At 42.8% G+C, this 15,813-nt stretch overlaps 1 protein-coding gene across 1 annotated transcript; it reads right to left on the bottom strand.

Annotated features, from left to right (window-relative positions):
- Positions 1-614: 614 nt before the first annotated feature.
- Positions 615-7,653, bottom strand: LOC122779120 (myb/SANT-like DNA-binding domain-containing protein 2). The gene is made up of 4 exons (XM_044041200.1): positions 7,206-7,653; positions 5,835-6,090; positions 5,674-5,737; positions 615-4,084 (listed from the first exon to the last, which is right to left on the bottom strand). Exons 1-4 carry the CDS (start codon positions 7,638-7,640, stop codon positions 3,169-3,171), a joined length of 1,671 nt encoding a protein of 556 aa, XP_043897135.1. The 5' UTR covers positions 7,641-7,653; the 3' UTR covers positions 615-3,168.
- Positions 7,654-15,813: the final 8,160 nt, after the last annotated feature.

Here is a 15,813-nt window from a genome sequence, read left to right on the forward strand (position 1 = left end):
CATACATGGCTGTAGAAAGAGAACTGTTACTATAATAGTGTATGATAATACGTTTTTTTTTACTTTATTATGCATGATAATACGTTTTTTAACTTTTATTTTGAGGTTGTTACATGCCACTTCCGCTTCCGGTCTGTCCGCCGTCATATTAATAAATGAACACATTTGTGCCGTTATTTTTTTATTTTTTATTTTTTTAATTTTTTGATGCTGAAAGCATTGTATTTGGTTCGATACAAAAAAGTTAAAGGGGGCGCAGTTTCCGTATTTTGGTTTTGTCAGAAATACGGATTATACTTTAGTGCCCTAACCCGCTAAATGGCATTCAGCCATAATTCATTCATTAAACATTTTTTTGGGATATAGAATAGAATAGAATAGAAATCATTTACTGTCATTGTAGACAGTAATACCAATAAATAAAATACTTTAAAATAGTAGTACCTATTTGTTTATAGCTCAAAATAGATAGTTCACTTCTACGGAAATAGTACATTGACTATAGGTTTGAAGAACCTGACATTTAACAACAGCACAACACAGTAATACGTCCAACCCACTGCAAAAAAACCACACAAAAACATGCACAAAACAATGACTCGGACAAACCCATCTCCACTGTGTGGCAAATGACAGTGAAAGCCCCCTTTTTTATTTGTTTCTCAAACATGTAAACATACAAGACGGTGACTTGGAAACGATCGAATACAAGACATTGTGTGAACCAATAAAATAGAAAATATCATATTTACCTTCATACGCTGTGTAAGAACCAAACAAATGAACACCGCAAAGATTGCAAAAGCCGGAATGCTTGAGAACAGTGATATTCTTAAATATATATATATCTTTATAGATATAAGGTAGATTTTTATATACATAGATTAATCGGCGACTTCTCCGTCCATTGTTTGTTTTTTCCTCGACACAGCCGCCTCTGGCACATTGCACATAACCTCTGAAAATCACGTTAAGAATTCGTCTTTGATTATTGGTCAGAGGTGAACAAACCTCTGCAGTTTATAATCTCAATCTGATGTGAAACGCACAGGCGGGCGACTGTAGAGGCCTCGTCTACGCCTGCACATGTGCACCAAATCACATCATCCTGCAACACTGATATGTGCGAAATCACCGGACACGTACATCCCACAAGTGCAGCTAGAGATGCTCCCGAATACTGGCCACCGATACATACAGTACTTACTTAACTAGGTTTACTATGCAATGTTTTATCACTTATTTCCTGATTTTTGGCTGATGATACACAAACACAAAAGTAGTAGATTTTCTGATGTCCCCACAGTGTTTTTTTTGAATGTTAGTGTTTGCTTGTGCAAAACTCTCAGGACCAGAAACACACAGGAAATAAGCATCTGAAGTGTGCAGTACATGTCCCTCTTGTTTTCCCCTCAATGTGATGAACATCCCATGCATGAAAATAAACCTAAACACAAGCCAATAGTCTATTCTTATTCGTTTGTGCTTCAGCTGAGCAATGTTGTGAAGAACCGTCTGTGTGCACTTAACGGCGGTAAACGATGAATCCCATCACTCTGACTCGATCAAACACCGAAAACTAAACACAGTCTTTGCTCAACTGTAAGGACCGCCCAACGCAAGCCATCGACACGGATATTTGAGCCGATATTTGAGTGCGTCAAAATGTTAAATGTCACTTTCAAATCTTGCTCAATAAATCAATATTTATTATAAAAGAAAAATGCCATGAGAGATTGGCTTACATTTCAGAATTGTATGCCCAAAACAGTTTGAACTTTGGCACCTTTAAACCCTTTTTCCCTTATTCAGTAAATGTTTGTGTTTCAGGTCACAAGTTCAAGCCTCATATGTGTATACTTGTACAGGTGTTCTTTTTCTGTTTTCCCCGGCCTATAATTTACATTTTGTTAGTGACACCACAAGACATTTTTCATTCGATTCAGTCACAGCACACTTTGTTTTCATGAGTCTGACGTCTAACTGCTGCATTGAGCTGCTGCCACTGCGGGTCAGCTAACACAGCATGCTATCCCTCTGCTGGATCAACAGGTTTCCACAATGGCCAACACTGATTTATTTATATTTTGTCCCTCATTTGCATAGGAGCATCTCCTAGCTGCAGCCCAGTTAGAAGTGCAAACAAGTTACTCTTATAGCCTCACTATACTTTTACAGCCTCACACATACAATACATGCCCACGGTTCCACTCATACTTAAAAAGGGCTCCATGTTTGTCTGAAATTGCACGTTTGATGATCTGATCGCAAATTGTTTTCCATCCCAACATACTGTCCTTCCTGTAGCGTGTGCAGTTGAAGCAGACCTCCACACAGACTCTAAATCATATAGAGTGCATACAAAGAAGTAATAGAGCAATGCCAAACCAACTAAACAGTGCCAGGACAGTTTTTGAGACCAAAGTTCACATTCACCTGCAACCAGGCACCTATTGGACAATCTATTCTCCTCTGAATTGCGACATATTTACAGAATTTAGCGTAACGTGGTGCTGAAGTAGACCTAAAACGAGCAACTGGGATCCTTAACTCATCAGGAAAATGTTTCCCGGTGTTAGAAACATCACTTCAGACTGCATCTTCTGCATCTTACACGGACCCTTATTTTAAATCCGAATGAAACTGCGGGCACGTATTGTTAAAGTGTGACCTGCGAGCTTATGCAGTTCTCTGTGGACTGAGCACAGAACACGGAGATTATCGAGAGGCGTTGAGACCTCTTGTGGATTCAGGTCCAGGCCTCAACAGTCGAAGTTAAAGGCAGTCTAAGAATAAATTCCACACTCTGGTCCCCTCACTGTTTTGTTTTGCTACATCCTACTGAGGTAGACAAATGCGCACTGCAATAGTCACCTTTCCAACCCCACAACTCCCTGATGAAGCAATAATTATTTACATTAAATAAGCAGCAGAGACGTTTGTAGTGCACATAAGATGAAAAGAACAAGTACATACTTCGATAGTTATCCTACTATTCCCATGTTTTTACACAATATAGCCGACATATTGTGCACATTCATCGTTATTTTTGAGAATTCATTATAGGATCTAACTCATCTAGGATCCATTCTTCATGACAGACTTGGTCACGCCTCATGTTTCTTTCGCTTTCTTTCAGTGAATTCAAGTCGCCGCTGCCGTGTGTGGTTAAAACGCGTCTCTGTTGTTGTTGTATTTCAACGGATAACCCACAGCGGTTTCCAGGCACTCCACCAGGGACCCTGCCGAGAGGAAGTCCAGCTCCACCTCAATGAATTTTAGGTAAATGTTAAAATGTCGCAATGAGTCGACGCCGTCCTGACTTGCGTCGCGGCCGCGGGAGTTCTCGTGCAAGAAATGTGTCAACGCTGAGGGCTCCCCGTGGACATGGTGTTTGCCGGAACCCTGAAAGTGCTGGAAGAGGCACTGCTGTATGGTCCTGTCCTCAGCTATGCCCAAGTAGCAGTACGTGACTTTAGCCCCAGTCCTGTCACTCTGCCCAACTCCCTCTCCGTCAGCCAGACACCGAGCTCCATTTTCTGAATCACACCGAGGTAAGCTGTGGTCTTCTATGTCACTCAGGGGAGAGGCGTGAGCGGCGACACTGGAGGAACACGCCGCCTCATAGCCGACGGCGTAGAGTCCGTACGCCTTGGGGATGTCCCCTGGAAGGAGGTAGTGGTATGTGCCATTGCTGCAGCATGGATCCCTAGACTTGGACACAGGGATCCAGTCCACCTCCATGTGCAGCTCCAGGCAGCGCGCCTCGCTGATGGTGATGTCTAGGAACTTGTAGTAGACGTTCTTCCAGTTCATCTTTTGAACTTTGGTCATGATGATGCGGCCCTCGGGCTTCTCGGGGTTGAAGTACTCGCGGAGCCTTTTGCCGAGCGGCACCTGGGAGCTGATTTCGGCGTAGTGGTACCGGACGGCCTCACGCCAGCGCGTGTTGTAGCCCACGCCGAAGATGGCCAGTTTGTTGGAGAGGTGCAGCCGCGAGAAGTCGGTCCACGTTTGGAAATGCTCCCATTTCAGCTCCACTGAATCCAGGATGCGCATCACGGTCTGCATCATGTCCCTTTTTCTGTGGAGAAGAAGAAGCAGTACAACATGATATTTTTTTCCAGGTTAGGTAGTGGTAAAGCAGCCAAATACTATTATTAATAATGCCAAAATATCAAATGCTTTCTTTGTATATGACCATCTCCTGCCAAATCTTCCAAATAAAAGGGCAACAAAAGCAACATGGAGATAATTTTAGGGTTAACTTTAAAGGGGACATATTATGCAAAATCAACTTTTTAACCATTTTAATACTGATATTTGGGACTCTGGAGGCCCTACCAGTCACCAAAGTGTGGAAAAAGAATACTCAGTCATGTTTTCGTGGTTCCGCTTAGTGTAAGTATAGGCGATAAAACGCTCGATGTTGAATTCCCTGCGCTTATGACGGCAGCATGCGCATTTCACCGCGAATGTTACCGCCCCACTAGTACGTTTACTTCGCGAGCTCCACCTTAGCTCCACCTTGTCCCTGCGAGAGTGCAGGCGAGGGAGGAAGAGCGGTATTATGTCAACGCGGAGGGACAAGTGTGCTGTTGGTGGCTGCACAGTGGAGCACAGTGTTTTACAGAGGATTTTATATATGAAGCTAATGTGCCGGATAAAGTCAGCAAACGTGTGTTCGTGTGTTTGCACCACTTCACATCAGACTGCGGCCAGCGGTCACCGTATTTAGTCAGGGGACGTATTTCACCGACGTACAAACACACAAATTTGTAAGAAAAGATCGCACAGAGCTCATAACTGACCATTCTGACATGTCCTAATTAAACATATTTGTTCAGTACGTCCTCCATGACCGGAGCACAGACTCAGTCTGATACAATCACATAAAGCAGCTGTTTATGCAGCTCACCGCTGATCGCCAGCGGCACGCGGCGAGCTGCCTAAACTGCCCGGAGCACCGGGGCTGGTCAGTGGTGGCGATCAGCGGTGCTGCACTGAAAATCAGTTAGGGGCATAGGGACATCGGTGGCGATCAGCAGTTCGGTTCATAAGTGTTTTAACTGATTTCCAGTTCGGCACTGTTCGGCTTGATCCTTATGTAGGACGTCTCTTCCTCGCTTTTTCTGCGCACGCTGCCATGTTGATATTGTCAGAGAACTAGTGGAGGGAGGGGGAGACGAATAGAGCTGCAAAGCGCTGTAAAGAGGACAAATCAGAAACCCCCTGGAAGAAGTGGGTGTGTGTTTGCCTGTGTCTCATTTGCATGTAAAGGGACCATGCACGAAAACCGAGCCTTCTGAAAGGGGCGGGTTTAGCAGGGTTATTGAACTACTATGATTCTTCATCCTTATGGTATTTTGACCAAAGCATGTCACTGACATGTTCATTAGGACACCAGGGAACTATTTTAATGGGGGAAATAGGGTATAATAAGTCCCCTTTAAATTCTCTTACTTGGACACACTGTGTCCGACAGAACTGCCAGTCTGAATTTCCAGAAAAAATAACTATGCTTCTGTACTTTCCACAAACTGTTCAATACCCAGCACTTAACAACAAGCGCATCCCAATTTAGAAATCCCACTGATGCCTTCCCAACACTGTCATTTAACGGAAAGCTTTATAAGCTCAATGTGGATTTGACCTCTGCTCACGCTAACTTACTGGATTTGCTCCGACAGCTCTGCTTGAATCTGTAGAGCTCGGCTTTTAGGCACCTGGATTTCTTCTAAAGGGGAAAAAAAACAAGGACAAATATTAGATGTAACACCGTGTTCTTGTGTCATGCGCTCCTCTCCGACCACTGCTCCCTGTGACAACCTCACCGGTCTCCATGTCTCCCTCCTGGAAGGCGGAGTCCAGCGCCTGGTTGCACCAGTCCTCCTGGGAGAAGTCCTCCAGGGTGCTGCCATCGGACTCCATCTCCTGATACAGGCCGCTGCTGTTGATCAGCACGGGGGCACAGCTCTGGGAGTCCCAGCCGCCCTGACCAAACACCTTCTCCAGCTGCTCTAAAGTGTAGCTGCTCTTCCGCTTGCCGATGCCGTGCTCCTTCACGCGGCTGTAGCACCGCCGCAGCGTCTGTGTGTGGAAATCACAAACAAATATGACTCAGTTGTTGCTACACTGTGGTAATGAACATGAGAGGGGTCACGATGTGGTCAATTTACAGGTGAAACATTGTGGGATTGTGAGTTTCTATCCTCAGCTTCTTTTATCGGATGAGCACAGACAGATGACTTTTATTGCATTTAATTTCTGACCCCCTTTTAGATTCTCAAGTTTGGTTTCAGCACCTGCATTTGATGCTGTTGCAAGAATAACTACTGTATGTTTCTACCTGCAATTAGCGTGCATAAGCAATAGCAGATGGGCTGCTGCAGCAAAAGACCACACCGTGTGACCCACTGTCACTTTACTGGGTGTCCTGTCCATGAAAAAAAACTGGGATCTGGCTCAAATGTTGTGGCACAGCTTAGTCTGAAACCCTCCATTCTAAAAAAAATGAATCACATAACTGTAGTGAGCAACTTTAAACTACAAACCACAGTCAAGTTAGTTCACATAGAACTGAAAAAGCACCCCCACGTGAGTCTATGTTGGTTTCTCAGTGTAGTGGTGTTAGGTTTCTCCTTCAGCATTGATGTTGGTGTTGCCCAGTGGCATTTTCACACGGACTGCACACAGGAAGTCATTTGTTTTTCATCTGGACAGTGAGTGAGCAGCAGCATCATCATCATCGTTGTGGTTAACAAACAGGTTGGAGTATGAATGTGAACACAAATATGTTGTTCTTCTTGCCCCAGTCTTCCCCCGTGCTTCTGCTGTACACATTTAATCCTAATAATATTGCTTAAAATAGTCAATTTTCAGATGAAATACGCAGCATACATATACTTTTACATTGTTTTTGTTGACAAAGAACAAATGAAGGCACAAATAATACCATAAAAAACAACAAAAATCACCAAAGGTTACACACAGCAGCTTTAAATTCCCTTTATATTTACTATTGTCTCATGTCAGATACAGATACTGATACAGATCAGCCACAACATTAGATGCAGTTACTGGTGTGACTGACAGCAGCTGCATCTTCGTGTCAAGGCAGCTACAGGTGAAGGTCCCCGGTGATGGAGGACGAACACGCAGCAGCCACAGTGATAACTAACGATACCATAAACCTGGTCATTCACCTTCATCCTCTCCCTGCACTGGGAGGGGGTCCTCTCGTATCCCAGCTCAGACAAAGCTCTGGACACCCGCTCGTACATGGCAGGACCGGGGGCTTTCCCGGAGAACACGGTGCCCGCGACCTCCAGCTGCTGCATCCTCGCCTCCGTCAGCCTCTCGTTGCCCCACACCGCGATGAGCGCGTTCGTCTCGGATGGGGTCCATGACATCCCGCGGCAAGCGGTGAAGCTGTTGGAGGAGGAGGAGGAGGCCGCCGTCCGGCCCGCGGTGCCCGAGGCCACGTTCAGAGGCGAGAAGCGGTTTGGCGTCGGGGGGTTGGAGTGGTATTGGTTACTGTCACTCAAATCCTCCGACTCCGGGGATGGCACCTCGGTTTTGGGGATTTTTAACGGCGTTGATATCTCCGGAGAGGTCTCCACGGTACTGGACGCCGCCATGTTGCCTCTGTTGCTAAGGGGAGGGGGCGGAAAGTGACGTGCGGGGCGTAGCAATAGGAAGCGTGGGGGGGGGAAATACGGCGGCGTGGGTCTACTGCTTTACGTGTGTGTGTTTGTGTTTGTGTGTGAGAAAGACGAGCTCTGAAGAAGTGGTGGTGTGAGAAAGAGTGAGATAACAGGTAAAGAAACACAGCTAATAATGTTACTGTGTCATTTTTCTGCGTCGTCTTTGATACACACACACACACACACACACACACACACATACCCAGGGCCGTAGAAGTGATTTCCTTTACTCCACACTTATACGCCCCCAGACCCGTGTACTGGAGAGGCGAGGGGGGCCCAACAAACAGGTGGCACAAACAGTTTTTAATTTGTTTTTACTCATTAGTTTATGTCAGGAACTCTGAAAAATAACAGAGGTTAGGTGCAGGCACACAAAAGAGAACAATGTGGTCACGTTTACAACATTTTTGCTTTTCTGGGAGCGCAATATAGCTTAGCTTTTTTAAAGCTACATTTCATGTACTATTTATTTATTAACCGTTATCTAACCAGGTACATCCCATTGAGATTAAAAAGTTCAAGGCAGCATCACATAAAAGCACAAATAACAAAGTTACACAAATTAAAACACGGAATACAAACAATGACAACTAATAAATCAACAAGGTATGATTCAAAATTGCAAGTGGATGACTGACAACACAGTACATGTGACGGAATCAGCCTCAAATACTCTTTGGATAGTGGATACTAATACTAATTTGGATTTAAAGGCACTCCTGTCATGTTCAAATCATTGTGCTACAGGTTCCATGTAAAAGGTGCAGAATGGACAAAAGCCCTTTTACTTATTTCAGTGCGGGCACAAGGAACAGAAAGCAATTTTGATACTCAGGTTAAACTGGTCTTTGTCAACTCTGCAATAAACTCTGAACGTCCTTCATTCTGACGAAATTCCTCAAATAGCTCCAGACACTGCAATTTTTTCTTTTTTTTTCCTCCACCCATGAATCGACCAGCACCAGTTATCTTTTGTCTTTGTTTTGATTTATTTTCTTGAATTGTCATTGTTCATTTTAAAAATGATATTTTGTGTTTTGCTTTATGGCTGGAAACAACATTCCTGGAAACAACAGGGTGCCAAGCTCCTCTGGTAAAAGGCTGCTGGACGTCCCCAGGTCAAGATACATTTGGGTGACCATTCCTTTGCTGTCGCCACTGCCATGCTCTGGAACAGATTACCCCCTGATCTGCATTCACTTACCTTCTGGTGGACTCTGAAGATAATGCAGGTGGGTTGTGCAAGGTCATTAATGAATAAACGAATGGCTATGATAAATAAAAGAGGTGAGAATCCTCACGACATGATACGGTACACGATACATGGTCCACAATATCAATAATATCACAACACAACGATTCTGTGATAATCGATATTTTGCATGACAATTATATAGCGATACATCACAATAGATGTCTCACTGAAGAAAACAAAATGTCAGTGAAAAGGTTTCTCTATTTATTCACAACATAGAGAACAAAGTGCATAAAGTCCATGTATTGATCGTGGATGGAGCATCTCTTAGCGTAGCTTTCCCTATAACTACAAATATTTACAATCAGTTTAAAAAGTAATAAAAGTAACAATACTTTATAGGTCTTTGGACCTAGTATAACAGGTGTCACTGGATTTGTTGACCCCTCGCCTTAACATCTCTCTTGTATTTGGATCAACAGAGCACTTTTTCTTTTTGATGGCCTGCAGATTAAAATATCTTCAGAATTTTTAAGTTTAGGTTGACCTGACATAAATGATTTTTATCCAAGGCTAATTTGCAATCCCTGGTCAGGCTTGTCTATAAAAACAAAATGGGTCGTTATACAACAATTTAGTACATTAGCTAAATGTACATTTAATGTAAATGTAATGTAAATGTGCACTGTTTATTCTAGTTATATATTGTAGTGTAGAGGGCCAGGCAAAACAATCATTTTAGTAATTAACATATGCCGCAAAATAGTTTTGTACAGAAGTGAAATGCATATTTTAATTATGATTAAGCTGCAGTACTGTGCAACGTTCACAAAAATGCAAAGTGAGCTAACAGAAAACAAATCTGAATCAAATCAATATTTGATGTGACCAATGTTTGCCTTCAAACCAGCATCAATTGTAGGTACAGTACACTTGCCTAGAGTCAGGGATTATGTAGGATTAAGCATTTATACCAAACAGGTGCTAATGATCATAATTTTCATATGTAGATGCAGAAACACAGACATTAACTGAAACAGAAACAGCTGTGTCTTCTCCCTGTGTTTGCATGGGTTTTCTCTGGGTTCTCCGGTTTCCTCCCACAGTCCAAAAACATGCAGATTTGGGGATTAGGCAAATTGGACACTGTAAATTGACCATAGGTGTGAGTGTGAGAGTGGATGGTTGTTTGTCTCTATGTGGCCCTGTGATGGATTGGCGACATGTGCAGAGTACCTCACCTTCTTGCCTATGTCACTGAGACTGTGACCCTCATATAGAGGATAAAGCATTAGATGGATGGAGAAACAGCTGTGTAGGAGGCTTAAAATGGGTGAGGAAGAGCCAGACTATGCCACCAAGGTGAGGATGTAGAAGACAGTTTCATGTCACAGGTCATTCACCATGGCAAGGTCAACAAGGTCTCTCCCAGGTAAGGATTTCAAAGCAGACAAAGCAGCAGCTGACTAAGACGTCACTTCGAAATTGGAGAATGTCCAGAACTGGCAAGAACCTGTGGAACCCAGGTCTGGCCATAAGTGGTCTACATGGAGGAATTGCTTTCAAAATGCCTTACTTCAGATGTGAAAACAAGGCCAAGCGACTCAGCTTTGTACGAGTACAAGTCTGTCTTTAGTGATAACTATTTAGTTTGATATTGAAATTATTTTACTGTGATAATGTTCTTGGTCATATTTCCCTGGCCTAGTTTGGACTTTTCCTCATTTATGTAATGTAGAAAAGTCATGAACAGTTGACCTCTGTCAATCACCTTGTCTATTAATGTTCTCCTGTGAGCGATTGATGGAGGAGCGGTACTTTTCTGTCCATATGAGAGAGTTCTCTTTGTAGTATGACAAGTATTGATCAATATAATATGTCCCAGCTGTAGAATTTCTTCCTCATTACCGCACCAAAGGTGAAAAGTCCAGCCGGACACAGACTTCACTGTGCTGTGAAAGGAGATGTTTTATTGGATTTTGGGTGTAATTGGTCATTTGATGAGGCCCAAACGATGCATTGTGTCATTGTTTGTGTTATCTTTTCCGTGACAGTGTTTGACTGGTGTCCTTCGGGGACTCCGAGTCATTTCAGTCTCCTGTGCCATCTGTCCACCAGTGTTTGTGGTCATTTGGGTGTTGACCTGGCCAAAGAGACAGTAAAACCCTTTCTGGATGAGGTCAACACACTGGCTGTCTGAGAAAGGTCAAAGAGAGGAAACAGTGGTCTGACTAACCTTTCCATGTCACAACTGCAGCTGGCAATTAGTTGTCAACGTCTGCTGTCAGGGAGAGATAAAATGTTGTGGGTTTGATCTTGAAAATATGGCTCATTCTAGACAACTTTTAAGTTCCTAGTAATTCCTGTTTGGTCGCAAAAAATTTGGGGGAAGATCACAGGTCACTTTTCCTCAGAGCTGGTGTTGTATCATTTAATATGCAGTGGACACATTTTTCTTCATTATTTTGGTTGTGGAGTAAAGCAGTTCCCTTTTGTGCCGTAAATCAAATAGTTGTTTTTCTGTGTTTTTCTCTTGCCTAGTTGCCAAGAGAATAATAATAGAAAGCTACAGTCTTTTAGTATCTGATGGCTGAATAGACCTATCCTGGACCCACAGGTTCTGTTGTAGGTTTGACATGTACATGAAGTAGTGGTGTTGGTGTCGGCATTACTCCTGGCTGTCCTCTCCTTCTCCAGTGCATGGGCGCCCTCTAGACTCAGCTGCCACCAGGAGGTTCTGTCAGTAGCCATGTTTTTCAAGGACCTCAGGCTTGAAATGACATCTATTAAATGCAGTTTTTAGCTGGTCTTTATAGCGCTTCTTCTGCTAGGCAGCCAATGACAGGGCATCCTAATGACCCAGCCCTGGTTGTTGGTTTTGGGTGATTGTGGCCTCAGTGCTTTGACAGCCTGTATTCCTGAGTATCTCCGTGTGTGGGGCACATGATCTCGCCAAGTGATCCTCGGGATGCACTGGATGCAGCGTATGTGAAAATTCCTCCTGGGACTTGATGTGGCGAGTTCATTGAACAGAAAACAAGGCTTATAGGGGACCACAGATGTGTCAAAATGGCACAGAGGTGTCATTTTTGTGGCACGTTTAATCCAAGGAGTTGTCTTTTTCAGCTCTGAATAATATATCTGGTCAACCTGAATGTACCCGCTTAGCATGTATTGTGTGAGTATGCAATAACAGGTGTACTTTGTCTTATTCATCTGTGTTATATGACTCCATATACAGTAGTAGTCCAAATAAATACTATTAAAAATACATTGAGATTGAGACACGCTGCTAATCCGTGTGACATTCATTTGCATGATCGCATCATGACTGTCACTGTTTTCCTTAACAGATAAACCAGTTATTCCAAGGTGAAAGTGGCACCCCCTGCTGGATCACAGGGCAAACTGCTTGGAACCACCTGTTGCACTTCCAGACAGTAAGTTACTTTTCAGTAAATTAAGGAATAATGAGCATAGAACAAATTATTTTTATATAAAAAACAGATAAAGTTACATTTATTTCATAGGATCAATTAATTCATGTTTTTACATTTCAACTATAAGTTAAGCCAGCTATGCACGTATTTAATTGTCCTATACATGTACACACCACAAATCAGTTAAATATTATTTTTTAATATTGAAGTCGTGTATTTTCCCCTAAATTTTCCTCATTCATTTCTCAAGGTTAGGGTACAATAAACTTTGCACACGGGTCTGCAATTACTCAATGCTTACTTAAACGTAGATCTCCATGATAAATATTGAGGATTGAAAAGTGGGTTGCTCCCATTTTTTTTTTTCCCCCAACTGGCACATCCAAGAGCAGAGAGGTCAAATCTTCTGGGGCCTCATTTGGGTTTTAATATTCCAGAAAGCACATTGGAACAAAATAGTGAGGATCTGTGTTAATCTATATACCATCAAGAGGCTGACACTAAATTCTGGGGACATGTACCGACATAACTTAAATTTAATGAGACGGGACTTTATTTGCACATGTCCGGGACATGGATTTCACCTTTCAGTGTCACAAGCTTTGCCAACACCGGCTGAATTTGAAGTTTGAGAATAGCTTCTGTCCTAATAAGGGACTTGTCGTGATCGTAATCCCGGGCTTTTCATCAGAGGGACGATTTGCTTTTTTTTTCTGGGGCTGCGGTGAAGGCATGAAAACAAAGTTGTGTTTTAGCTGAATGTGGATTTTGTGAACTGAATCTATTTCCCTAAATTGATGTGTGCATGTTTGTTTGTGCCACGCTGTGCTTCTACGGCTGTAAGGATGGATGACTTGACTTGACAGCTCCCCAAATGTCTTGCTTGGCTGCTGCACGGGTCATAAACCCCCCACCTCCTCCATGTTAGCAGATGGGACGTGAATAAAAATTTTAAATAAAATAAAAGCGCCTGCCAAATACTTCAAAATAAATAAATAAATAAAAAGACAGTTTTTCTTTTTTCTTAGGCAGTCCCTATCCAGACTGATGTATGTATCAAATTTGGTTTAAAAAGCTATAAAAAAAGGGGCCGGTGATGTCATGATTGACAGCTGAGATTGACTCCTGCAGACTGATATGGGTTTTTTTTGTTATTAGTTAGGATCAGGGCTTGTGTCTGAAACTCAACCTTTGTGCTGTCAAAGGCGGCGATATTAATTTTACCCCTCAGTCGGGTGATGGATTCACTTTTGCCTCCATGCTCGTCTTTGATTAGGCCACATCTGTTACCCATGAGCCTCGGCGTTAATGACAGTGCCAGGAATGCCCTCAAGTGTTTTCATTTGAGTGTATCTGAGTGCAGTCCTCCTCGTGATGATTCCAAAGTCATTACCTCACATGTGTGAAGTGACACAACGATTATGAAGTTAAAGTGCGGCGCGTCAGCTTATGTTTAATGCTTTTTTTGTCACCGTCTGTAGAAGCACCTGGAGTTTGTTTCCAAGCTCTAAGTCCTCAGGTTACTGTTTGATACACTTTGTTGTGTTGCATCCTGAATGATCTGTAATTGCCCTTTATGCTCCTATATGATCCCTATCCCTTCAGTGCTTCTCTGCACTTGGTAATGAATGGAAGCATACATGAAATACTGATGTAATTTGTTCTGGGTTGTCAAATAGCCATATGCTATAACCAGGGTTGACTACTTTTGTCAGATGCACTCCTCAATGGTTTCCTCTTCCTTGAAAGTTTATTAGAATTTCAAGTACAATATTCCAACATCATTTGTTAGCCATGCAGGCCAGGCAATTTGTCCAACATCAAAGTGGTGCTAAAAAGGAAAAATAACACTGCGACTCACATGTTCAGGCCTTCTGAATGTCCAATCTACTGTTTTATACAGTCTTCGAAAATGAGCCCTCCCTTTTAGAGAAAGCTTCTTTTTTTTAAAACTCTAGCGACAATTTCAGCGTCATCTCGCTCTTATCGCAGCGGTCTGATTGGGTTGTTACTGGAAAGCTGTGAAATGGCCGTTTCCGTGAGCTGCCACCTTGATGCTGATTGCGCCAGACATGTAATCTGAAGCACATCGGGATGAAAAATGTCAGAAATCATACCTGAGGCGAGCGACCTCAGAAACTCTGTGAAGTTGATCAAAAAAAAAAAAAGCTGAGGAAGTTGCTGAGGTTTTTTTTTTTAATATTAATAAGATTTTAATTTCTATTTCTATTTCTAGCTCACTGGGAGCCGTCAGCCAGCTTACAGAGAAATGTCTCAATGCCAATGTTAGTTCTTGATGTACTATTACTTAGATGGCTTCTACTGAAGTTAGTTGTCCTGTTGCCTCACTTTCTAATACTGAGTCACTGTAGAGTTGAGTCTACACTGATAAATTGCTGTTTAAAGAGGGTTTTATCACCTGTTGTCTCTTGTGAAATGGTGGCTGAAGCTCTTGGCAAGTGATCAGCACAAGAAAAAAAAACTCCTTTAAAGCATTAATAATGACATTATGAGCCCTGTCAAATGGACGAAACACCTTCTGATTCATTTAGTAGGTTTTTGTTTATAAACAAAATTAAACGTTGACCTGTTTAAATAAAGTTGTGACAGTCTTTCCAGGATTTCTTGAGATGCTCTGCTCAAAACCACAAATGTCAGTATTATGGTGGCACAGCAAATGAAAGTAAAAATGATGATCACCAGACTAAGTACAATTTATTATCCGGCTGCCAGGGATATCAGAACAAAATGCCAGTACATCAATTACACATTTCGCAGTTTAAAAACTGCTGACTGCTTGAAAGAAAAAGTCTGAGACCACCAAAATGATCTGCTTTAGAACTACAAATGTCAACCTACAGTTAATAGATTTGCAAAAAATAGATGCTGGTATTGATGTACAGAATGTCATAGCTATCCTCCAGACAGATGTTGGACTGTAAGATGTAGATGCTGGAACTCCACTTACACACTGCTTTACCCTCCAAATGAGGGTCGCACGGGAAGAACCCAGGTCGACACCAATCGTGTGATCAATTGCTACCTATCCACCAACAAATCCATTCAATTTCATGTTCTTGTTTCTTTACAAGTCCATAGTCTGCCACTTCACATTTTGAAACAGCAGAATAATGCAGTCAGACCATCTCTGGAATTTTCCACCCGAAAGCTGGATTCTCCCACATATCCTCAAACAAAGGAAAGCCCCATGAGTCCCCATTGACTCCCCTGATGCCGAAACACCTCTCTCATCCAAGCCTACCCCAATCAGCATTTAGCTCTTTAACTTCTTGCAGCTGGGCTCCACCGCCCCAGTGGATTCCCCTATCCTGAGCTAACGTCCCCCAAGCGACATGGGGGCCCAGGTGCCATCATTGAACAAGGCGTTGGGGTAATTTGGCTCAACGTACCCTCAGACACACGGGCAGGGGAGGGACTTTGGACATCAAACACTGTCTCATTAGATTTA

This window comes from Solea senegalensis, linkage group LG13 (genome assembly GCF_019176455.1).
Source record: "Solea senegalensis isolate Sse05_10M linkage group LG13, IFAPA_SoseM_1, whole genome shotgun sequence".
Lineage (NCBI taxonomy): Eukaryota > Metazoa > Chordata > Actinopteri > Pleuronectiformes > Soleidae > Solea > Solea senegalensis.